Source organism: Pecten maximus, chromosome 6 (assembly GCF_902652985.1).
Source record: "Pecten maximus chromosome 6, xPecMax1.1, whole genome shotgun sequence".
Taxonomy (NCBI): Eukaryota; Metazoa; Mollusca; class Bivalvia; order Pectinida; family Pectinidae; genus Pecten; species Pecten maximus.
Window position 1 is genome coordinate 3,633,840 of NC_047020.1, and position 27,319 is coordinate 3,661,158.

Consider the following 27,319-nt stretch of genomic DNA (forward strand, 5'->3'; position numbering starts at 1 on the left):
AAGTTCTGGGGAAACTTTGAACACTGTTTGTTTAATAAATATCAGATGTTTTTTCTTATTATCATTTACAAGAAAAAAGGTCATAGGTCAGATGTTGATGTCTACATTATTGAAAATAACAAAACTGTCACTGGCCAATGAATTGATCAGGGGTATATATTACCAGGTAATATTGTATAGAAAATCGATCTGAAGCTTGTTATCAGATTATCTTTATCGTTGAGCCCTTATCAATAATAGCAATATGCTGTTCTTGTTCATATTTATAAAAATAGTTTTGTTCGAAATCCATTAAATAAAATTTCATGCTGGAATCAGATTTAGATGTCCAGTTAAATTTATGTAGTTTAATTGTAAAAAGAAACAAGATGATAAGATTTTATGCCTCGAATATCATTTATAAATCATTTGAGTGTTGATAAAGCTACCATGTAATTTATAGTTAAATAATGGAATTGAAAATGAGAACATCATAAAAGTTAATAGGCTGGTGACTGTCTACTTAATGTTACACTTGTCAGTGGTACAAAGACACGCCCCCTTTTATGAGGGATCCCAGGCAGATTGTAGTAGTAAGGACAGATAACGCTGATCTATAAACAGGAAGACTCGGGCTACATTACTTGGGCTGCAGATTGCGGTGGATCACAATATTTGTGTGAAAGTCAGGTTATTTTGTGGTATCTGTTGGATAGTTACAGGCCTGCAGTCCACGGCAATCTGGTGCTGTCAAATCTCCTACAGGTGAAATGTTGTGTGTTGGTGTTATAATGTCTTTATCTGGGCCTTTGAAAATCATTCTACTGTTCTGTCATTCTGTAAAATTAAGATGTCCTGTCATTTTAGGTGAGAGCAGTGATATAGAAAATTGCTTGTAAAGTGCTGGATCACCACTGCACCATATTGCAGTCATCTAGTCTTCACTCCACTACTTCCAAAAATACAACTCAAAAGCAAATATAAATTTGCCGTACTAGCGTGCCCGTGTAATAGCAGTCGGCGTTTAATCAAAATTATGCATGTTTAATGTATATACACCGATCTTTTGTACAAATATTCCGTACTCAAACGATATCGCTCCTCTGAAATAACATGATACAGATGTACATGAAACTTTGGAAAACTATTTGAATAGTAAAATACAATATCCCCGTCATCAGTATGCACCTGGCGCCCAGGAAAAACCGGAGATAGCCCCCGGAAACCTGTATCCGCGGTGGCGGGAAAACGATTATACCCTTACAGGTGTACCTAGGGGTAACGCTGGACCTGCGTTATCGAGGAAATATATACAATTGATATTTGTATTACATGTACACTCCATATTTTTTGAAAAACAGGAAAAATCAAATGAAAATTTAGCTGTGTCCGCCCTGCTGAGATGGCAGCTAGAAAGTGACCTCACGACCACGTGTACCCGGGTATGTACACGTGTACCCGCTCCCGCGGAGCGTGCGCCTAGCACGAGTAATACGATGTCGTTCAAGACAAATTATTCCCGCTATACTGACGAAACGCGGGAATATTTAATTATTGTTATCAGGGAAGCCAAAAAATGTCACAACCAACCATTCTGTAAAGGATGGATCCTGTGGGACTAAACTTCTTAACAAATTTGAACTCTATGAGATGTTATTTTGTTGAAGTCCAGAATAGTGTACAAAAAAAAAAAAAAATTCAAATGCTAAAAAAATATTACACCTTTGGAAACATTCCTTGTCTGTGTTTGTTGGGATCTGTTTGAAACAAATTTCCCTTAAATATTGAATATAAAATATATCGGTTATAAAAAATTTAAACTGAAGCATTAACTTATGTTTGAAAAATTATAACCACATTTACCTATGATTTATGGACACATTATAATTACATGACACAGATAATATAGAATTTATTAAAGAACAAGGTTGGTATGCATGATGTGTGACAGTGTGACAGATTCTTATTTCCCTGTGTGCATGTTTTACCTGGACTTGTATATGGGATATATGATAAGGTTTTAATCTGTAGACCAGCTAACATATACCATCTTAATGAATATAGCTGTTAATCCCAAGATAAATTTACTGATGGAAGAATACAGATTGTACACAGTAATACTTCACCTCAATATAATTGAAGTTGAGCAAGTTTTGGTGAAAATAAGAGAAAAACGTGGTAAAGAACAGGAATACATGGTGACAGGTACAAAAATATCCACATACGAATCCACAGGCGATTGTCACTGAACAATTTCCGGATCACAAACATAGATATATAAGTCTCAGGGTATTTAATAATGAGTTATATCTCTTTCATTTATTGGAGTTCTACACTTACTTAAAATTCTGGACAAGATTTTGAAAGCAATTAAAATTACAAGAATATTTTGGCCAAGGTTACAGGCCTGTAGGTATGAATGTGTGTTATTGATAACGCGAGAGATCTGTATGTTATACCTGACTTTTATGTAATATGCCAACAAACTATTAAGCATTCAATTGTGACTAGATTAAAATGTATGGTTGACCGAGTTACAAATTAGAACATACCTGCTGTAGGCTGTGTCTCTATCATAGTTTAGTGGTTAGTACGTATACCCACCTATCTCTATATAAACTGGACACAATTCATAAACCACAATGTACCCATGTCGACCAAAGCGTAAGTGTCCATCATAAACTAGTCGGTCAAACTTAATAACATTATAGTCTATGTTTACCAAAATATTGGGGTTATAGAAGACCACATCTCTGTGTAGTGGTCACTATGTGTGACTACACCCCTCCATGTGTAGTGGTCACTGTGTGTGACTACACCCCTCCATATGTAGTTGTCACAGTGTGTGACTACACCCCTCCATGTGTAGTGGTCACTCAACAGTGTGTGACTACACCCCTCTATGTTTGGTGGTCACTATGTGTGACTACACCCCTCCATGTGTAGTTGTCACAGTGTGTGACTACACCCCTCCATGTTTGGTGGTCACTATGTGTGACTATTCCCCTCCATGTGTAGTGGTCACAGTGTGTGACTACACCCCTCCATGTGTAGTGGTCACTGTGTGTGACTACACCCCTCCATGTGTAGTGGTCACAGTGTGTGACTACACCCCTCCATATGTAGTGGTCACTCATCAGTGTGTGACTACACCCCTCCATGTGTAGTGGTCACAGTGTGTGACTACACCCCTGCATGTATAGTGGTCACAGTGTGTGACTACACCCCTCCATGTGTAGTGGTCGCAGTGTGTGACTACACCCCTCCATGTGTAGTGGTCACTGTGTGTGACTACACCCCTCCATGTGTAGTGGTCACTGTGTGTGGGTAATGTGACCAGACAACCCTCTGTGTGTAGTGGTCACGGTGTGTAACCAGACGACCCTCTGTGTGTAATGGTCACATTGTGTGACAAGACGGTCCTCTGTGTGTAGTGGCCACATTGTGTGACCAGTTGGCTGTCTGTGTGTAGTACTAGTGGCCACATTGTGTGACTGGACAGCCCTCTGTGTGTAGTGGTCACATTGTGTGACCGGACAACCTCTGTGTGTAGTGGTCACATTGTGTGACCGGACAACCTCTGTGTGTAGTGGTCACATTGTGTGACAGGACAACCTCTGTGTGTAGTGGCCACATTGTGTGACTGGACAGCCCTCTGTGTGTAGTGGCTACATTGTGTGACTGGACAGCACTCTGTGTGTATTGTGTGATAGTGTGACCACATTGTAAGTGACGAGCGTGACCAGACCATTGTGTACCCCTGTCTGTGACTGGACACAATAACACAGTGAATGTGTACAGTATATATATACCCAGGTTTACAGATCAGCTCTGTCGACCCACTCAACCGATCAGGCTATCTCAGGCTGGTTCAATATTTTCATTACTGGTTATCTCGGTTAGATCATTGGTGTGGAAACATGTTTTACAAACAGCCATTTTCACAGTGACAGTGTTTTGACAATATGGGGACCAACTTGTTCTGTTTGGAGTATATCTCTGCGGAACGGGGGAGATATGTTATCAACACACAGTAGCTAAATGTAGTACTACACATGTTGTTTTCTGAAAGTTAGCGGGACTTGATCCAGACAACACAAAGACAGCTTGTCATCTTACATCAGTTGTGAAGAGATATCTCTATGTCTTGATGGGTTTTGATTCTGATTTGACTGGTGTGATAAAGCTGAAGATTTAACCTGCAGGCATAACATTGTGTTCTTCCTATATAATTACAGTTCCTACTGAACCCACCTTTGTCCTTTACTGCAGGTAAGATATATTTGTACATCTTTTGTGTATGTTTATGGTTGAGCAGACATCACCTTTTTATCTAGGTCTTCAACTTTTCTTTGATTTAAAAAGGTTATTTATTGTACAGGTAAAAGTTATGGAATGTTTAGCCTGGTATACAGGGTGTTGGTCCCACTGTGTCAAGGCCGAGTCTACCACAGATCGAGCTGCAGCATATATATACATTTACATGTTGGGTAGATGTAGAGTATAGATGTAGCACATGTGTTTCGTGTCCTGTTTGATATTGGAGTGAATTTGTGTTAGTTAGATATAAATTTCAGGATAGTGGAGAAAGCTAGCACTCTGGATATAACATCAACTGTTCAATCTGTGAGGTAGGTTAATGTAATCTATTTGTGTTCAGGGTTTGTAGCCGGAGTATGTTCAGGGTTTGTAGCCGGAGTATGTTCAGGGTTTGTAGCCGGAGTATGTTCAGGGTTTGTAGCCGGAGTATGTTCAGGGTTTGTAGCCGGAGTATGTTCAGGGTTTGTAGCCGGAGTATGTTCAGGGTTTGTAGCCGGAGTATGTTCAGGGTTTGTAGCCGGAGTATGTTCAGGGTTTGTAGCCGGAGTATGTTCAGGGTTTGTAGCCGGAGTATGTTCAGGGTTTGTAGCCGGAGTATGTTCAGGGTTTGTAGCCGGAGTATATATATATATGTTTAGAAAATTCACCTCAGTGTTAAATTGATGTAGATTGATGTTTATAGTGTTAAGACATTCTCATCTGGCAAAAACTAAACATTATTTTTGTCTTTCATGGCCATGTGATTAAAATCAGATATGAATGCCTTTCGATCCTATCGATAAACCTTGTATAAATGTTCCCCAATCTAACTGTTGTGGGATATGGAGGAGGAATGGTGGGAGGGAATATATATATATTCCCCAGCTGCCTCTGACATGTGCCTTTCTAGGACTTTGAATCAAACAGAAAGATGTTTATGTGTTTGTGACTACTGACTGTGACAGGGGTATATTATTCATTACTGTAGTTTGCTTAAGAATTGATTGACAATGATCAGGATTGATTGGCTATGGTCATGTTAGGATAATTTGCATGAAAGGTTATAAGCTGTTTATATTTGTAAGTGGACAAATTCAAGATTGATCATACTACCTTGACCATTTCACAAATATACAGTTTAATAATAGTCATTGCCAAATTTCTTTAAAAAAAAAAGAAAAGGCAAACGAAATGTCAAAACTGGGGGCATTCTTACTGTTGCTATAGCAACGAAACATAATGGTACAGCCAAGAACATCGAAAGCAGATTGCCCCTAAAAAGACACCCCTGAAAGTATAATATATGCCCTGTAGTTATTTCTGCATCCACACAACAAACTTTATATAAAGTTTTGAAGTTTATGTTTGTTAAACCTGTCTCGGGAGAAGGATACTGTACACATGTATCTATATATAGTTGTTAGTGTTGGCTGTTTGAAACCAGTGAATGATCCATGTCGGATGGATGCATATAGTTTTGATGCCTTTAATTTACATACAAATTAAAGAAGTATATATTTGATCTGGGCAGATTTTCAGGATTGATGTTCTGACACCAAGACTCTAATTACTTATACATTCTGGATAGCAGCAGCTGAAGTATATCATAATATGGATTTAATTGATAAATGACAAAAGTGGGTGAATTATCATCCTTGGATCATGGGACGTCATCAGTAAACAATTCTGCTGATGTGTGCTGTATTGATTCCAGCCATGATGTATTGAAGAATCATTCAAATTTAATTGCTGTTGAATGTTTACTGTGCCACACATCAAATTTATTCCTGCACTTTACCATTTGTGTGTCACATTTAACAACATGCTGAGGTGAAAAATGACAGAATTTTCCATTTGTATGCAAATGTATAGAAACTGTTAATGTTTCTGTTGATATATGCAGTTGTCACTGGTTTATCTCCAGCATCACGCATTGATACAACAATTGCATTTTTTTTTTCAAGATACAAAAATCTTTCTATTTGCACTGTCGATCAGTTCAGGATGAAATGGAATGAAGACAATTAACCCCCTAGAGGAAATTGGACTTTTCTTTTGGTTGTTACATGTGATGCTGGATTAGAGGGCAGTATGACTGGGCTGGAGGGGAGGGGGTAAAAGGCAGTATGACTGGGCTGGAGGGGAGGGGGTTAAAGGCAGTATGACTGGGCTGGAGGGGAGGGGGTAAAAGGTAGTATGACTGGGCTGGAGGGGAGGGGGTTAAAAGCAGTATGACTGGGCTGGAGGGGAGGGGTAAAAGGCAGTATGACAGGGCTGGAGGGGAGGGGGTAAAGGCAGTATGACTGGGCTGGAGGGGAGGGGGTAAAAGGCAGTATGACTGGGCTGGGGGAGGGGTAAAAGGCCTTATGGACAGGGCTGGAGGGGTTAAAGGCAGTATGACTGGGCTGGAGGGGAGGGGTAAAAGGCATTTACTGGGGCTGGAGGGGAGGGGGTAAAAGGGCAGTATGGACAGGGCTGGAGGGGAGGGGGTAAAAGGCATTATGACAGGGCTGGAGGGGATGGGGTAAAGGCAGTAGACAGGACGGAGGGGAGGGGGTAAAAGGCAGTATGACATGGCTGGAGGGGAGGGGTTAAGGTAGTTGACAGGGCTGGAGGGAGAGGGGGTGAAAATGCAGTATGACGGGCTGGAGGGAGGGGGTAAAATGCAGGTTGACGGACTGGAGTGAGGGGGTAAAAGGCAGTATGACAAAGGCTGGATGGGAGGGGGTTAAAGGCTATATGACTGGGCTGGAGGGGAGGGGGTTAAAGGCAGTATGACAGGGCTGGAGGGGAGGGGGTAAAAGGCAGTATAACTGGGCTGGAGGGGAAGGGGTTAAAGGCAGTATGACAGGGCTGGAGGGGAGGGGGTTAAAGGCAGTATGACAGGGCTGGAGGGAGGGGGTTAAAGGCAGTATGACAGGGCTGGAGGGGAGGGGGTAAAAGGCAGTATGACAGGGCTGGAGGGGAGGGGTTTAAAGGCTATATGACTGGGCTGGAGGGGAGGGGGTTAAAGGCAGTATGACTGGGCTGGAGGGGAGGGGGTTAAAGGCAGTATGACAGGGCTGGAGGGGAGGGGGTTAAAGGCAGTATGACTGGGCTGGAGGGGAGGGGGTTAAAGGCTATATGACAGGGCTGGAGGGGAGGGGGTAAAAGGCAGTATGACAGGGCTGGAGGGGAGGGGGTAAAAGGCAGTATGACAGGACTGGAGGGGAGGGGGTAAAAGGCAGTATGACAGGGCTGGAGGGGAGGGGTTAAAGGTAGTATGACAGGGCTGGAGGGGAGGGGGTAAAAGGCAGTATGACAGGGCTGGAGGGGAGGGGGTAAAGGCAGTATGACAGGACTGGAGGAGAGGGGGTAAAAGGCAGTATGACTGGGCTGGAGGGGAGGGGGTTAAAGGCAGTATGACAGGGCTGGAGGGGAGGGGGTTAAAGGCTATATGACTGGGCTGGAGGGGAGGGGGTTAAAGGCAGTATGACTGGGCTGGAGGGGAGGGGGTTAAAGGCTATATGACAGGGCTGGAGGGGAGGGGGTAAAAGGCAGTATGACAGGGCTGGAGGGGAGGGGGTTTAAAGGCTATATGACAGGGCTGGAGGGGAGGGGGTAAAAGGCAGTATGACAGGGCTGGAGGGGAGGGGGTTTAAGGCTATATGACTTGGCTGGAGGGGAGGGGGTTAAAGGCAGTATGACTGGGCTGGAGGGGAGGGGGTTAAAGGCTATATGACAGGGCTGGAGGGGAGGGGGTTAAAGGCTATATGACAGGGCTGGAGGGGAGGGGGTAAAAGGCAGTATGACTGGGCTGGAGGGGAGGGGGGTTAAAGGCAGTATGACAGGGCTGGAGGGGAGGGGGTAAAAGGCAGTATGACAGGGCTGGAGGGGAGGGGGTAAAAGGCAGTATGACTGGGCTGGAGGGGAGGGGGTTAAAGGCAGTATGACTGGGCTGGAGGGGAGGGGGTAAAAGGCTATATGACAGGGCTGGAGGGGAGGGGGTAAAATGCTATATATTTCGGTTGGCGGGGAGGGGGTAAAAGGTTATATGACAGGGCTGGAGGGGTCGAAGGGGGTTAAAGGCAATATGACTGCCCTGGGCTCGAGGGAAATTAGTAATATGTAAGGGTGACAGGGAGGCGGTGAATTGATATTTGATGTCATTCGGTATTTTATAATGATTAAAAATAAGTTTAACTTTTTGAATACTACGAAGGAAGGTGCATTGTGCAACACACAATGTATAGTACATATTTACCATTAATTCATCCCTTGATGATTTGTGTCCATGATTATGAGTGAGAGTGACATTTGTGGTAGTCAAAATACACAGACTGGTTCTAATGTAAAACGTGGTGCTGGCGTGCCCCAGTGACAGATTACAGGTCTACAAAACTGCCATGGTTACACTTGGAGTGCAAAAACATCAGGAGAAAACTTTGCCTGCCATATGTATCATTATCACTATAATAGTAACACAACAGACATGTTTCTTTGTAAACAGCTAGCTAGTCATAAGGGTCGAGCTGGATGGTATAGTTTACATGAAGATGTATACAGAGCCCTTAAAGATGACTTTGAGATTATACTAAGTGTAATGCTTATTTTCCTTCTGATAACTTTCTTCTTTTCAACTGTGGAGAAAACACAATACCACAGAATGAATTTCCTTCTGTTTACAATATGATTATGTGACAAGTTTTGTTAACTTATGTAATGGAAATGAATATAGAGAAAACACAATACCACATAATGAATTTCCTTCTGTTTACAATATGATTATGTGACAAGTTTTGTTAACTTATGTAATGGAAATGAATATAGAGAAAACACAATGAAGTGGATTCATATTATAGCTCGATCTATTTGATACAGTGAGGTATACTATTTCTCCCATCTTATCAAAGTTATACTTCTCCCCATCTCCCCATACTGTCGGACAATCTCTTTCTTCAGATTACATTTAACATGTTTCATGTACAATATATATATAGTAAGTTATAATATTAATACCAATGGCAGCCATGACAATTCACACACACACACATATATACAACCCCCCCCTCCCCCCCCCCCCCCCCCCCCCCCCCCCCCCCACAATATCCATTACCTTCTCATTCTCTGTATTATACATTCTCATTTATAGTTTCCTATCCCCTTGATTACAGTCATTCTTATATCAGTATATCAAAATGGTAAAATATTCATAAAAACTTTTACTACATAAATTCTGCATTCATGTGTTCATGTATTTATAGAGAATTCTGAGAGGGGGACATAGGGAAAGGGGGGGGGGGGGGGGGGGGGCCAAAAAAGCTGGTGATGTGTTATATGAATGAACTATATCTGCATTTGTGTATTCATCTGTGTGTTCAGGAAATCTAAAATTGAGGGAGAATGGAAAGTTGGCAAGTTGCTGGTAAGGCAGTCTAAGGCTGACTATATAATCAATGGGAGGTATATAGGTTGGGAGGCTGACTATATAATCAATGGGAGGTATATAGGTTGGGGGGAGGTGTGTATATTTTCCCAGTCAGTATCAACAACTCCTCCAGTGATCGCTTGTCATGCCTTACCTTCATGGCAGTTCAAGTATTTTTTTGACATCGGCTGAGAGAAGTGATAAGGTAATTATGATGTTTCTAACATAATGATTTTGAAGGGAATTGGTTTAGAAAGTGGTGGGGATGAGAAGGAATGAGGGGGTTACAGAGTTGGAGGAGAGGCTTGTAAGATGACTTATGGCATCATTCATCAAGACAAAACCAGTGTAAAGACATGTGTTAGATGTTCATCTTCTCTGATAAATGTAATCTAAAGAAAGTCAGAACTTAAAAACAACCTTGATGGGAGGTTGCAGATAGAGACTCCAGACAGTTTCTGATGGGTTTGGCTGAGTTATGTTATTATATCAGTCCTGCACTGTTTATACACTAATAGGCTATTGTACAATTGTATTGATTTGATAGACATTGTTATGTATATTCATACATCCAAGGTCATAAATATCCCAAGTTTGTGGCAGCTTACGGCAGCAGTGCCAAGTGATATCAGGTTTGAGGTGTACAGTTAAATTATACATGTGTAGGTGTGTAAACGACTAGAGATTACCTACAGTTGTATTTTTCCTGGCAGGTAGTGGTGCACCATAGTCTGCCAGAGAGGAAAGTTGATGGAAGATTTATGGAGATATTTTACTGAGTGGGGAAGAGCTACAATGTAAACATAGCTCTAATATGTTCCTCTTCAGACATTGTACAGCTGCCAATGTTGTACCTGTAGTACGGAGCTTGTAGGTGTGTGATCTCCTAATCATGTTTTTCGTTGCATCAATGGCTTTGTGTGATTTTACTAAGTCGTGTGAAGTGGATCTTCACAATTAGACTTGTATCTCAACAACGTCTGACACTACTGGATATAACTAGTCAACAGGTCAATAGTTTGTATGTTATTGTGTTAAGGACTCGCGTATGTTATTGTGTTAAGGACTTGTAGTAAACACCGTTAATGAGTCTTTAGTAGGTATGGCTGGGGGCATGGAGAGGGTGCATATTGCAGCTCTATAACACCAACCTGTTCATTGTCTGAAGTTTTGTAAGTTTAGTATATCTGTGTAATGACGGAGACATTTTAAGGTTAATCTTCCCAGAAATATTAGGAGTGTCTTAAAGGGTTCAATGGGACACTAGCATAGTAGGTAATATGTTAAAGTCACACATGTCCTGTGTTCAGGTGTGATTATAGTATTGTGGAAGGTTGACCAAACCTCTTTATATAGGATAATACATCTGTAAATTGGAATTATCATTCATCAAATTTAATATTTTAGCTATATACTGGCTTAAAACCTATGAAATGCTATGTATTATAACTATATTTTGATATATTTTGTCATTTTCCCTTCAGATATGCTGGTGGCGACCAGTTTGTTGAGAGAATGGCCCTGAAACAGCCAGAGAGGTGATTGGAGTTGTGTGATTCTGGCCAGAGATTTAATGTGTCAGGTGTGAGGGGAGATAACATAGTGGAGATGTCGTCAGGATCAGGGGAGATCACTCCCATTGAGCAAGGAGCAGTTGGAGGTCAAGAAGATGAAGGGGCCAAAGTCACATTTGAAGGTAATTGTTGGCATTAATACAAAAGTCATGATACGACTATAGGTATACTGCATGTGTTTTATCCGCAGAATTCCATTGCTCTATATGGCTGATAAATATAAATATGAAATTACAATATTACCGATATCACTCTGGACATACCATTTTTGATGGATTTCTGCCCTGGAAAAAATAATTTCTTATTAAATTTTGAACACAAAGAATCTCTGCATCAGATATCAAAATATACCATATGTGAGTTTGTTGTTGACTATCACACTTTTTGCTCACAACTATCTTACAAGGTTTGAAAGGTCACAGAGGCAGAAATTGGCTATTTTGGTTTTAATGCCTTTTCTTCCCTAATTTCATGAAATATTTCATCTTAATTTTAACAAATGTACCCTTAGCCTATTTGGATCAGCATTACATAAAAAAGGGGCTGATCATGTTGGGGACTGTTGGAGTAGGCTTAAAAGGCTTTAATTATATTACATCCCTCCATACTACTTCACATGCACATTCACTGTATGTATGGTGCAAACTAATGAGCTAATGAGAATCAAAATCATATAGATCAATGAAAGCCTGGATTAAAAGATTGAACAAAATAGCATATGTTGTTATAAATAATGTTTTTAAACAGTTTGTCAGATTTCTTTTAAACTGTGGTAATTATAAGCAGGCTTTAATTACCCTTGGGGATCCAAAGTTACGTACAAATAAAAGGAATTTCTCCTGGAGGGGTAGCAGGAAGGGTCTAATTGGCATTGACTTGGAGTTAATTGATATCTCCTCCCAAACTACTCATCAGATTTTAACCGAATTGTACTTGTACCAACCTGATCAGCCCATGAAGAATTGTCTGGACTGAATGACTTTACCAAAGTGGTATGATAGATTTACTTCCTTTTCTGGCTACATACTAGACATATTCCAAACAAACTGTGATGATATTATCCCTAGCACTTGAGCATAAGTTAAACATATACAATGACTAAACCTCTAGGGGATATCTGCTGAATTAATAAGTTAAACATATACAATGACTAAAACTCTAGGGGATATCTGCTGAATTAATAAGTTAAACATATACAATGACTAAACCTCTAGGGGATATCTGCTGAATTAATAAGTTAAACATATACAATGACTAAACCTCTAGGGGATATCTGCTGAATTAATAAGTTAAACATATAAAATGACTAAACCTCTAGGGGATATCTGCTGAATTAATAAGTTAAACATATACAATGACTAAACCTCTAGGGGATATCTGCTGAATTAATAAGTTAAACATATACAATGACTAAACCTCTAGGGGATATCTGCTGAATTAATAAGTTAAACACATACAATGACTAAACCTCTAGGGGATATCTGCTGAATTAATAAGTTAAACATATAAAATGACTACAACTCTAGGGGATATCTGCTGAATTAATAAGTTAAACATATACAATGACTAAACCTCTAGGGGATATCTGCTGAATTAATAAGTTAAACATATACAATGACTAAACCTCTAGGGGATATCTGCTGAGTTAATAAGTTAAACATATAAAATGACTAAACCTCTAGGGGATATCTGCTGAGTTAATAAGTTAAACATATACAATGACTAAACCTCTAGGGGATATCTGCTGAATTAATAAGTTAAACACATACAATGACTAAACCTCTAGGGGATATCTGCTGAATTAATAAGTTAAACATATACAATGACTAAAACTCTAGGGGATATCTGCTGAATTAATAAGTTAAACATATACAATGACTAAAACTCTAGGGGATATCTGCTGAATTAATAAGTTAAACACATACAATGACTAAAACTCTAGGGGATATCTGCTGAATTAATAAGTTAAACATATAAAATGACTAAAACTCTAGGGGATATCTGCTGAATTATTGGACAGATTTCCAACTTCCTTTCAGAATAACCAAGTAAGTGATGCATGGCCCTAAGCCTTATGGGTAATTTTGTTCGTCTTTTGGACAAGAATATAAATCTGCTCATTATTTACAAAGCCTAAGAGTTTCCCATACAAGTTAATGTTGTGTACATTATTGACTAAAATCAGGGCTAGCTATAGGTCATTATCTTGTGATTGTCTTGACATTCACTAATCTTCGTTTGACATTTATGTCACAATACCTGGGGTTACATGAAGTGATTTTATAATCTACTGGTGATAAATTGTACCAGATTGGGAATTACAAGCAGTTCAGAGGAAAACTTCCACTGCATTTCAATGTCGAAATAAGTGACAGGATTATAAAAACCTCAGAGCCATGAAATGGCTTTTAATCAAGAAAACTTCATTGTATTTTTTCACTGTTGATCTAAATTGTTTAGAGGGTTACTGGTAAGTTTTGTATAGTTGATAGTGATGGCCACTTAGTAACCTCTTACCACATAACTAGGTCAGTGACTGATATAGAAAACCATTCAATTCCTTTATGTAGTAAATGATTTGTTACAATAAGAAACTCCACAAATCTCCGTGTTCTAGATGATTTTTTACAATGAATAATACAAGTTTGTAAACATGTTTTATTCCATCTTGCAGCAACATGCAACGTCATTCATGATAAAAAAAAAGTTTTCAGATATGATTTTTAGATTGTATCCTGTCTTTTTCACCACAGTTTGTTGTTTTCCTGACAGAACTTTATTGATTATTTTGTCCAATATGTCTCTAATAAATGTTTTGACTGAACTTTATTTCACTTCCAAGGTTGTTACAAATGCCGAAACCAAACAGGCTGTTTCTCCTTTGCTGGTTTTGAGTATGACATGCTTACGAGAACTGTAGATCCACAAAACGCTATGGTACATGCTAAATGTCTAATTATATAAACAACCTAAGAAGTGGTGTAACACTATGAAGTAAAATGCTGTATGCAGGAACCTGGAATTGATGAGTGTATGCAATTTTTTCATGGGGTTAGCTTGCACATCTTAAGAATTTTCAAAGTGTAGTTTGATATTTTTTACACATAATCTTGCATTTACACATACCGTATGTTAGTTATATATATGTAGTGCTTAATCTAAACAGTTTCAGTTTCTATAAACAATTACAAGACTATCTGTTCAAAAGTACATATAGAAGAAAAATCACAAGAACACATGTTGAAATTTGCCATACTCATTTAAACTGTAAACACATTCCCGCCTGATTAAAAACAAAATCTGTAGTTCATTGAGAAAGCTGGATTTATTCCAGATATACGACAAAGAAACCAAGGCTACTATATTCAGAAACAATAGTACATATCTGTTATGTACATTAATAGGGTTCTGATCACCTGGCACAGTATCAAAGTCAGATCACCTGCTCAATATAAGGCCTGTTTTTTATACTCGAACATGTTTATGGTTTGAAATAACCTGAAACATGTTTAAGCTATTAAACATAAACATGTTTAAGGGTTTTAAAAAACGCATTGGTTGAAAAATATGGTGTTAAAACAACAAGAACTAGTTACAATAGCATAAATTTATGTAGCTAATATCAAGAGATATTGCATGTTTAAGATTTAAAAAAGATTAGTAATGAAATTATTAAGTAAGAATAAAGAGCAAAGTGACTTCACATTTCGGGCAACATGCTTATATTTATCTATTTTTGGAAAATTACACAGCGGAAAAGTATGTAAAAAATATCAGGTGAATGATCTAACAATTGTTTACTATAGTTTCTACCACAATACGCCGTGTTATTCAACTTTGACCCAAGCTGCAACTGTTATTGACGTCATCAATAATCTAATGACGTCACATCACCGGGTCCCGGATGTCACCGGTACACTTCATTTGCATACGCGAAATTATACTTGGCCACGTTTCCCTTTGATTCAAGCCCATATTATTGTGGTAGAAACAGGTCACATGACTCGAAATTGTTGGATATATTTCGTGCATTTTGAAAAATTTTCAATGAATTTTTAGGACTTCGTTTTTCAATGTATTTTCTTGAAATTCCATACATAGAGGTTACACAACGAGTGGATGTTGGATATGGAATTTATTTCACACGAGTAAGTTATTTTTTAAAAGTTGCAAAAAACACTCGCTAAAGCTCGCGTCTTTTGTAACTTTTAAAAAATAACTTACTCGTGTGAAATAAATTCCATATCCAACATCCACTCGTTGTGTAACCTCTATGTATGGAATTTCAAGAAAATACATTGAAAAACGAAGTCCTAAATATTCATTGAAAATTTTTCAAAATGCACGAAATATATCGTAAAAATATGACGTGGCCGAATACTTTTGGCACATTACTGTATACTACAACATATACTGTCTGAAAATGAGATGTGCGAAGAGAACAACAGCATTTTTCAGAAATGTTTTAATATAATGAAATCTTGCCGAAGTGATACTCCATATCAACTTCATTTATATGCTCTGTTACTGTCATCATTGCAAACAAACCCTGGAGAACATGAAGGTCATATCAGACTGAAGGGTTATGAAGAAATCAAATCAACATTTGAAAGTCTCCTCCCTCGCCTGTCAGTTCTACGGCTTGCAGCAGCACTTGCTCCACCATCTTGATTCGATCTCAAACATGCTTTTAATCGCGGTTGAGGAACTCTTTAACCATTTAACCGAGTGGTTAAAACCAAGCCATGAAAAAACGCTTAACCATAAAAGTGTTTCAAACCTTAAACATGTTTGAGTATAAAAAAACAGGCCTAATGACATTAATTTTTTTTTTTATTAATAAACAAAAATATTTAACACAGTATTGACAGATTTATCTTCATTAAATATAAAACTTATTTTGGGAGGGTTTATAACACATAGATAAAAACATCACTGTAGTTTTATCTGTATAAGACCAATTAATTCTAATTGGGAGTTCTGAGTAACCAAAATACACTCTGTTTAATAGTAAGAGGTTTTAAGTTATATTACATTCACATTAAGTAATTACATGTAACTGTTTCAGTATTAAATATGTTTGTTTTGTTTGCCTGCTGGGATTATCGCCTCATCAACCACTAGTGTCCTTTTGAGGTAGGATATGTTGGTACTACTTCCCTAACAACATAGATGTGGTCCCTCACCAAAGAAATTGGTGTCAACATCTTGTCCAAACAGATCTTGGGGGAATATTACTTTAAATAGAACTTTATTACATACAATCATACAATTCTAAATGATAAACATTTCCTTACATAGTGTTTATATCTACAAAAATGTGGATTATGCATGATCATTAAAACAAATTACATTCCTTTAATACTTTATATATGAATACAGATTTTGTGGTATGTAGTAACTCATTATCTGACTCGAATTGTATTTTGATTGTAATTTATTTCAAAAGTTTAAAACACAATACGTTTTGCACATATGAGTGCACTAAGACAATCATGGTTTTAGGTATTGAATCATCATAGAAATGTAAATTGGTATCATGTTACACAGGTACACACCTATATATATATAAGTGTACCTTGTAGCCTAAACAAAATGATTACCTGTACTGTAGACCTCAATGATTTTGTCATGTATACCTGCTCGTATAAAAGACATCTTAATTATTTTTGGGTGTATCTACACTGTTTTTATATAATCAACATGAATTTGTAATTGAAAATTAATGAAATAAAGCTGTAAAGGGAAGGCTGACACAGGAAGTTCTGATCAGCTGTCTGATTACCTGTACTAACGAGGTTTGTTAAATTTATGTAATATATTATGTACCTGTATATATAACATGATAGAAACTTGTTTAGCAGATGGATATGTCTGTCGTTTGAATCCCTATATCCATACATCTTATCACAGAGGGCCGGCCATACGTCAGTTATATGAATATTTAATTAATTAGTTACAGGTAGCTATCAAGGTAAAATTTAGGGGAGATGTGTTGTGTATATTATATAATTAATACACTTGCATTTCCCTCAAGAAAGCATTTAAGAAACTAGTAACACATGTGACTATGTTGGAGTCAAATCATGTAAATACTTTATAAAAACATAACAAACTAAATCTGAGTCAAGTATTGGAATTCTCTAAGTGTGGTACTTGATACAGTGCTCTATATATATCTTAGTTTCCCAAGTGACATTGAGACTGCCCCCTTCTGACAGATGTATTGTCTCACCCCTAGTGACATTAGAGACTGCCCCCTTCTGACTGATGTATTGTCTCACCCCCTAGTGACATTGAGGCTGCCCCCTCCTGACAGATGTATTGTCTCACCCCCTAGTGACATTGAGACTGCCCCCTTCTGACTGATGTATTGTCCCACCCCCTAGTGACATTGAGACTGCCCCCTCCTGACTGATGTATTGTCTCACCCCCTAGTGACATAGAGACTGCCCCCTCCTGACTGATGTATTGTCTCACCCCCTAGTGACATTGAGACTGCCCCCTCCTGACTGATGTATTGTCCCACCCCCTAGTGACATTGAGACTGCCCCCTCCTGACTGATGTATTGTCTCACTCCCTAGTGACATTGAGACTGCCCCCTCCTGACTGATGTATTGTCTCACCCCCTAGTGACATTGAGACTGCCCCCTCCTGACTGATGTATTGTCTCACCCCCTAGTGACATAGAGACTGCCCCCTCCTGACAGATGTATTGTCTCACCCCCTAGTGACATTGAGACTGCCCCCTCCTGACTGATGTATTGTCCCACCCCCTAGTGACATTGAGCCTGCCCCCTTATGACTGATGTATTGTCTCACCCCCTAGTGACATTGAGCCTGCCCCCTTATGACTGATGTATTGTCTCACCCCCTAGTGACATTGAGACTGCCCCCTCCTGACTGATGTATTGTCTCACCCCCTAGTGACATTGAGACTGCCCCCTCCTGACTGATGTATTGTCTCACCCCCTAGTGACATTGAGACTGCCCCCTTCTGACTGATGTATTGTCCCACTCCCTAGTGACATTGAGACTGCCCCCTCCTGACTGATGTATTGTCTCACCCCCTAGTGACATTGAGACTGCCCCCTTCTGACTGATGTATTGTCCCCCCCCCCCCCCCTAGTGACATTGAGACTGCCCCCTTCTGACTGATGTATTGTCCCACCCCCTAGTGACATTGAGACTGCCCCCTTATGACTGATGTATTGTCTCACCCCCTAGTGACATTGAGCCTGCCCCCTTATGACTGATGTATTGTCTCACCCCCTAGTGACATTGAGACTGCCCCCTCCTGACTGATGTATTGTCTCACCCCCTAGTGACATAGAGACTGCCCCCTTCTGACTGATGTATTGTCTCACCCCCTAGTGACATTGAGCCTGCCCCCTCCTGACTGATGTATTGTCTCACCCCTAGTGACATAGAGACTGCCCCCTCCTGACTGATGTATTGTCTCACCCCCTAGTGACATAGAGACTACCCCCTCCTGACAGATGTATTGTCTCACCCCCTAGTGACATAGAGACTACCCCCTCCTGACTGATGTATTGTCCCACCCCCTAGTGACATTGAGACTGCCCCCTCCTGACTGATGTATTGTCTCACCCCCTAGTGACATTGAGACTGCCCCCTCCTGACTGATGTATTGTCTCACCCCCTAGTGACATTGAGACTGTCCCCTCCTGACTGATGTATCGTCTCACCCCCTAGTGACATTGAGACTGCCCCCTCCTGACTGATGTATTGTCTCACCCCCTAGTGACATTGAGACTGTCCCCCTCCTGACTGATGTATTGTCTCACCCCCTAGTGACATTGAGACTGCCCCCTTCTGACTGATGTATTGCCTCACCCCCTAGTGACATTGACACTGCCCCCTTCTGACTGATGTATATAATGCCGCGTCATTGTACACATTTGATATACCTATATAGTAGCCAATATTCAAACCCCGGTAGGTATATTGATCTCTAGTAAATGATAGAAGCCATCTAATATACAAGGCAAGTGTTAAATGAATGTCACACCTTGAAAATTTACACCAGCTGTATAATGTATTCATGAAGGACACAGAATTGATATGTAATTAGGTATTATAATTAGGCATTAGGCTATAGACAGGCTTTTTCAATTCGTAAATTTATTCAGTCTTGTTATATTCTCCAGAAAAAATTTAAAACTTTCCATTTTTAATAACAAATGTTTCTTATAATGGAAATATATTGTATCAAAGTATCTAAGAATAACAATGGTATATGTACACAATGAACTATAGTTGAACCTGTTTAAAAAGCTACCTATATCTGGTAAAGAGCTGTCTGTAATGGGCATCTGTGTTGGTTTCCAACCTCTACACAAGGATCACAGCTGTATATAAAAAGGTCACTTTTCTCTGCTCCCTTGAGTGGCTATCATAAACGGGTTTGACTGGTTATAGACATTTCCACATTTACTACCAAAAGTTCTGGAATATGATTACAAAGCAGACTATGCTATCCAGTATAATAAACCAGAAGCCTATATTGCTGAGACAGAAGACAGATGGTAGTTGTGGTTACCAGATCACAGAGGTGTATATCGGTACAGAAGGATATCTGCTGTACATCTCCTTCACATTTAACATCTCTCACAGATAATATGTTTCTTTTTAATCCTACTTCCCATTATAAATGTGTAAACGTGCTCAATAAAATGATGTAAGAGTATGAAGATGTCCATACAAACAGGTAGCTTTCCCAGCCTATGTTTGAGCTATTATTAGACAATAAATTACCTGGCTTGACATTGTAGATCCTGATCTTTATATATTATATTGAATAGAGGATCTTACATGAGCTATCTAATCAATTGTAGATACTCATTATCTTCTCCGTAAACTCTGATGAACATTCATATATAATATATATGGAGTTTACGGAGGAGATAATGAACATCTAATTTGATTAGATTGTTACATGAGTGGCTATGTCATATGGAACTTATCAATCAAGTTCAATAAATGCTACAAGTGTAAGATTCTGTTTATCACATCACTACTACAAGTGTAAGATTCTGTTTATCACATCACTGATACAAGTGTAAGATTCTGTTTATCACATCACTGATACAAGTGTAAGATTCTGTTTATCACATCACTGCTACAAGTGTAAGATTCTGTTTATCACATCACTGCTACAAGTGTAAGATTCTGTTTATCACATCACTGATACAAGTGTAAAAAGACAGCTAAAAGCATATTCCTGTTGAGTGGTCCGACAGGAATCAAACCTGGGTCCCTGTAGTGTGATAATTCAGTGCTCCACTTTCTCAGTAAAAGCAGCATGATCAAGTCATACTGACCCACTTTTTTTACACATATTTATGAAAGTATTTTCTATATAAGATGTAACCATTACTCCTTAAGAAATTAATAAAAAGTGTCAGCAATACGCATAAACCAGGCTTTTAACGACACCAAGACTGTGATTCTGATAAGGTTGTCAAATTTCAACTAGGAAGATCATGTTTTCCTCTGTATTTCTATCTTTATTCTATATCTTTGAGACACAAGACATGCCCTCAGTAAACATTATATAAAGTGGATGTAGTTATTGAGACGGAGGTGTCTTTGAGACACGAGACTGTGCCCTCAGTAAACATTATATAAAGTGGATGTAGTTATTGAGACGGAGGTGTCTTTGAGACACAAGACATGCCCTCAGTAAACATTATATAAAGTTGAAGTATAGTTATTGAGACGGAGGTGTCTTTGAGACACAAGTCATCCCCTCAGTAAACATTGTATAAAGTGGATGTAGTTATTGAGACGGAGGTATCTTTGAGACACGAGACACCCCCTCAGTAAACATTATATAAAGTGGATGTAGTTATTGAGATGGAGGTGTCTTTGAGACACGAGACATGCCCTCAGTAAACATTATATAAAGTGGATGTAGTTATTGAGATGGAGGTATCTTTGAGACACGAGACTGTGCCCTCAGTAAACATTATATAAAGTGGATGTAGTTATTGAGATGGAGGTATCTTTGAGACACGAGACATGCCCTCAGTAAACATTATATATAGTGGATGTAGTTATTGAGATGGAGGTATCTTTGAGACACGAGACATGCCCTCAGTAAACATTATATAAAGTGGATGTAGTTATTGAGATGGAGGTATCTGTGAGACACGAGACATGCCCTCAGTAAACATTATATAAAGTGGATGTAGTTATTGAGATGGAGGTATCTGTGAGACACGAGACACCCCCTCAGTAAACATTATATAACGTGGATGTAGTTATTGAGACGGAGGTATCTTTGAGACACGAGACATGCCCTCAGTAAACATTATATATAGTGGATGTAGTTATTGAGACGGAGGTATCTTTGAGACACGAGACATGCCCTCAGTAAACATTATATAAAGTGGAAGTATAGTTATTGAGATGGAGGTATCTGTGAGACACGAGACACCCCCTCAGTAAACATTATATAACGTGGATGTAGTTATTGAGACGGAGGTATCTTTGAGACACGAGACACCCCCTCAGTAAACATTATATAAAGTGGATGTAGTTATTGAGACGGAGGTATCTTTGAGACACGAGACATGCCCTCAGTAAACATTATATAAAGTGGAAGTATAGTTATTGAGATGGAGGTGTCTTTGAGACACGAGACATGCCCTCGGTAAACATTATATAAAGTGGAAGTATAGTTATTGAGACGGAGGTGTCTTTGAGACACGAGACATGCCCTCAGTAAACATTATATAAAGTGGAAGTATAGTTATTGAGACGGAGGTATCTTTGAGACACGAGACATGCCCTCAGTAAACATTATATAAAGTGGAAGTATAGTTATTGAGACGGAGGTGTCTTTGAGACACGAGACATGCCCTCAGTAAACATTATATAAAGTGGATGTAGTTATTGAGACGGAGGTGTCTTTGAGACACGAGACATGCCCTCAGTAAACATTATATAAAGTGGATGTAGTTATTGAGACGGAGGTGTCTTTGAGACACGAGACATGCCCTCAGTAAACATTATATATAGTGGATGTAGTTATTGAGATGGAGGTATCTTTGAGACACGAGACATGCCCTCAGTAAACATTATATAAAGTGGATGTAGTTATTGAGACGGAGGTGTCTTTGAGACACGAGACATGCCCTCAGTAAACATTATATAAAGTGGATGTAGTTATTGAGACGGAGGTGTCTTTGAGACACGAGACATGCCCTCAGTAAACATTGTATAAAGTGGATGTAGTTATTGAGATGGAGGTATCTTTGAGACACAAGTCATCCCCTTAGAGTTCTGTAGTATCCATTGATTCATCAGAAGAATTACTCTGGCTCATTGTCTATTCCTTTATTGGTTGACTATAGAAAGATGGAATTAATCTCTATGACTGATGTTTGGGGAAGAGCCCAGTATCACAGTGGTAGATCTGGAACCAGGGACTCTTAGGTCGTTAAAAAAAGATTACAGACTGTCAGTTATTGTCAGAGTTGATTTAAAAAGCTCCCTTTTTAACAATTAACAATGATACACAATGATAAAGACAGCAACTGATAGGATTCAGAGAATAGTAATAAGTTAAAACTCATTAAACAGATATCCGTTATTGATTTGTGAGAAATACCCATCAATATAACCCATTCCTCTGGTGAGTTCCGGTTTTCCCACCAATACAAACTGAGGAATCAGTATTGACTTCCGGGAGCACATCTTTATATACTTTTTACTTGATTCCTTATACTAAAGAGAATGCTTTGGATAAATTAACCATGCCCATAACTGATCCTGCTGATTAGGAATAGATTTTGTTTATCAAAAGAACTTTCATTATATCAGTGTAACTGCATCACAGGATTAATTAGATTTAATTCACTGCATAGGGTTCGAACCCAGGACCTCGGGCTTTCTAGACTTATGCTAACTGATCAAACTAAAAAATTCTCTGCAGTCAAGCAGTATGTTGCTTTTCCAATTGATTAAAATATCAGATCCACCATATGCATTGCATCATATATATATGCATGAGGTTCTGTGATAATTCAGGTCAATTTATTTCTGTAGTGCTTGCCCCGGTATAAGAACAGGTGTCTCTATACATAGATGTATGGTAATATTAAAACAGATTTCTGATTAGGGAGGTATATTGTTTCTGGAATCTGAACAGGTTTTTGTACAGTATTTATATATAACATAAAGGACGTTGTTTTCAGTATAAAACTGTATTATTGGACGATAGTTTAGCTGAACATTATAAAAAAGATAATCAAAATTCTGGCCAATTCAATTAATGACAAATAAAAGGAATTTTATTTCTGTTGACTTGACTGGAATTAAAAAATAAATCTTGTCAATGATGATGAAAGATCATTACCCTTCAGACAAATTTGTTAACCTCCGTCTGAACCTTGTTGATAGAATATTCAACTAAAGATTTTCAAAGGTACAACATTAAGTCTGTCAATATGAGAGAAAACAGCCTATCAATGAATACAGATGTAAATTAAATACAGTATAGTAACTGCTTCTCTGACTCAGTCATGATAACTGTGTATAAATCAATACCTCTGTAACTGGACGAGTGATCACGAACAGTTAACGTATTTAGATGGTTATCGAGTGTGATTGTTGACCAATGTTATACCCACAAAGTTATCAAATTGTTACATATGTATAACAACTTGTAATCCTGCTCCCTGTTTGTGTAAAAGTATAAGATCATTTCACAACAACTTAAAACCACATATTTTTAAAATATTGAATATATGTTGATATGAAAGCCTCTTATTTGTAAACCATTTGGACAGATGTAACAAAGTTATCAACTTACTTCTTGTATGGTTCCATTAAAGTTGATTGTTTTCTTTAGAGATGTACATGCTTCCTTACACTACACCAGTGTCAGGTTGTTGTGGAGTTGTGTCCCTTTAATGGTGCTACCTTATACAGGATATAACACTCTGCAATTTCAAAACAACAACAAATATTTACAGCAAAGTAATAAACTTGATATTAAATCATGTACAAACCACAAAACTGTCCTATTACAAACTTTATTTGTTACCCAGGTGTTATTATAGCAGGTATTCTTGCATGATTATCTTTAGTTCCTTGTGACTGTTTAAGAAAGAAGACAAGTGTCAGAATATTAAATGCAGTGATGCGTATCTGTGAACAGGCGTTTCTTGCTACATCGATAAAGCAGTGATTATAATCTGTCGTACATATAGCATCTGAAATGAGTTTTAAATTCTCACGAGATTTTATGAAACAAGTCTTAGTAAAACCTCGAGACGAGTTTTATGAAATGAAAGCAAATTTAAGATAATTTTGATCATATAACTCAGAAAACTTCCATTTTACAGGTTTTATTTTTTGCTGAGAACATAATTATCAAATGGAGGCCGCTATTTTGTTGTACCATTCACAATTCATGACGTCACTTCATTGTCCATCTTATGACGTCACAATCAATTTTTTGACTCGGGCACAATCAATGAAAAATACTCAAGGGAATATTGCACTAGTGTGACATATATGCAACATCAGCAAATTCACAGGATTACAGTGGTTATATGATAAACCTGGATCTTACATGGAGTAGGATCTGAATTCCAAAGATAATAGGATGACCTAAGTAGATAAAGGTTGAGTGTAGGATGTGGATCCTATATTGAAATTAGGGGAGTTGGTGAGTAGGACAGAGACCCGTAAAGATGTCAATGGATAAGATTTAGATCCCATTGAGGTATAACTGGTAAGAACTGGATCCCATAGATGGTAGATGTTGACCTGCTACTGGAGGTATCCCTCTCTGTGTTGCATGTCTGAGAACATTACGTATGGAGAAGTATACAGGATACATGGCCTTATATTTCGGCCTTGTCTGGAAATGGAGCTGTTTACATAATAACAACTGCCAATGTGATCTATATGTAAATCACAATTGTGATGTTTCTGAATCATAGCCAGAATGGATGACTCACATCTATTGATCGTTGTCAGTTAAAAAAGGATGATTGCATAGCAGCAGAGAAAAACTTATCATTGTTGGGGCATTATTTTCCCTCTATCCTGTGGTAATAGGTACATATATATTTTATGGTACTGCACTTAAACTGTTCCCATGGGGATGAGGAGTCGTGTACAAATCAATGGAGTGTGAATTTTATTATAGAGTACATTTGGAGATGCAGAATAGAGTGCATCTGTGGGGTTTTCTCAGATTCAGGTGTAGGTTTTATGATGTCGTATCCTGACAGGAGAATGTAGAGTCTAATCTATCAAGCCTACAGTGCTGTTTGATGCATGCTGGCACCTTCAGTGCAGTCGTATATTTCCTCAATTTAATTAAGATTCCGGTTTAAACATTTTGTTCTAAGCTGACCTAGATAAAAGTTAGATTATGGCATTTTAAGTATGGTTTGTGAAATGTTAATTTAAAGCATTTACATGTAAGGGAAACAGGTCAATAAGTATTAATTAACCTTAACAATATTACCATGTACGTGTGTGTGAGAGTTATTTCCCTTTGTCTAATGTTCTGGAGGTTACTGATCAATGACTACACTCCAAGTTAACTCATCAACATTCCTTAACTTATGTAAATCCCTTAACCATATATTAACTGTAGGGATTACATTAACTGATGTAGGGTTAAAATCCTAGTTAAAGAACTGTTCTTCATTTCTTTAATGCATTCCTATGGAAAGTTTTAAAGTTTAGGGATTATCTTTAGCTACTTGTAATGGATATCGGTGAAACTGGGGCCTCAGTTACCATGAGGCTGTCAACAATACATTGTATGCATACCTGGCTAAATTATGGTTTTGTTAATACAAACAGTTTAATCAAGTCTTATTTTACACCAAGTTGTACACTTAATATAGCGATTATCCATAACTGTAGTAGTGGTAGTGGTTTGGTGACTAAAGAAACCTGACAATATTGATAGGTAGGCTAACACCAAGGAGTTAGAGGTGACTTACATATGTTAACTAACACAGCACTTAACCATCTACCAAACCATAATCATTGTGTTATTTCAGAGGTGACTCAGTGTTAACCAACACATAACCACCTACAATGTACCAAACCATAATCATTGTGTTATTTCAGAGGTGACTCTGTGTTAACCAACACATAACCACCTACAATGTACCAAACCATAATCATTGTGTTATTTCTATTGCAGCAATGAGGCAAGAATGAACAAACCTCTCACACAAACTACATTTTTACATACTCGGTACATACACCTGTATTGATATATTGTTGTGTATTTGTAGATGGAAGAGGTGATGGAAAGAAAAAGAAGTTTAAACCCTTGGAGAGGATGTTTAAGTTCTTTAAAAGTGGGAAGAAGCGTTCAAAGTCCAAGGAGAGAGATCCAAATATTGTGTCTGTGAAATCCAAGTCTACAAGTGCTCTCTACAAGGAAATCTCTCACGGGGACGAAGACGAAGAGGATGGAGGGTATGTATAACGGAGGGAGAGTCGTTATAACGGGGGACAGGGACGAGGAGGATGGAGGGTACGTATAACGGAGGAGAGTCCTTATAATGGGGGGCAGGGACGAGGAGGATGGAGGGTACGTATAACGGGGGGAGAGTCCTTATAATGGGGGACAGGGGCGAGGAGGATGGAGGGTACGTATAACGGGGGGAGAGTCCTTATAACGGGGGACAGGGACCAGGAGGATGGAGGGTACGTATAACGAGGGAGAGTCCTTATAATCGGGGACAGGGACGAGGAGGATGGGGGGGTACGTATAACGGAGGGAGAGTCCTTATAATGGGGGACAGGGACGAGGAGGATGGAGGGTACGTATAACGGGGGAGAGTCCTTATAATGGGGACAGGGACGAGGAGGATGGAGGGTACGTATAACGGGGGGGGAGAGTCGTTATAATGGGGGACAGGGACGAGGAGGATGGAGGGTACGTATAAGGGGGGGAGAGTCCTTATAATGGGGGACAGGGACGAGGAGGATGGAGGGTACGTATAACGGGGGGGAGAGTCCTTATAATGGGGGACAGGGACGAGGAGG

At 38.9% G+C, this 27,319-nt stretch overlaps 1 protein-coding gene across 9 annotated transcripts in view; it reads left to right on the top strand.

Moving 5' to 3' along the window:
- The first annotated feature begins 723 nt into the window (after positions 1–723).
- LOC117328750 (mucin-5AC-like) overlaps positions 724–27,319 on the top strand; it is a 102,114-nt gene continuing 75,518 nt past the window's right edge. For 2 of the 9 annotated variants that reach the window (XR_004533039.1, XM_033886265.1), the window contains exons 1-3: positions 4,021–4,251; positions 11,170–11,381; positions 26,560–26,746. Coding sequence is in view for 8 of the 9 variants with exons in the window: in XM_033886265.1 (XP_033742156.1) it covers positions 11,294–11,381; positions 26,560–26,746 (275 nt within the window). In the remaining variant the exon portion in view is untranslated. Of the gene's footprint in view, positions 745–3,930; positions 4,252–4,511; positions 4,611–10,414; positions 10,560–11,169; positions 11,382–26,559; positions 26,747–27,319 lie in introns of those variants that run through there. The other 7 variants (XM_033886269.1, XM_033886271.1, XM_033886270.1 and 4 more) reach the window with 7 other exon arrangements.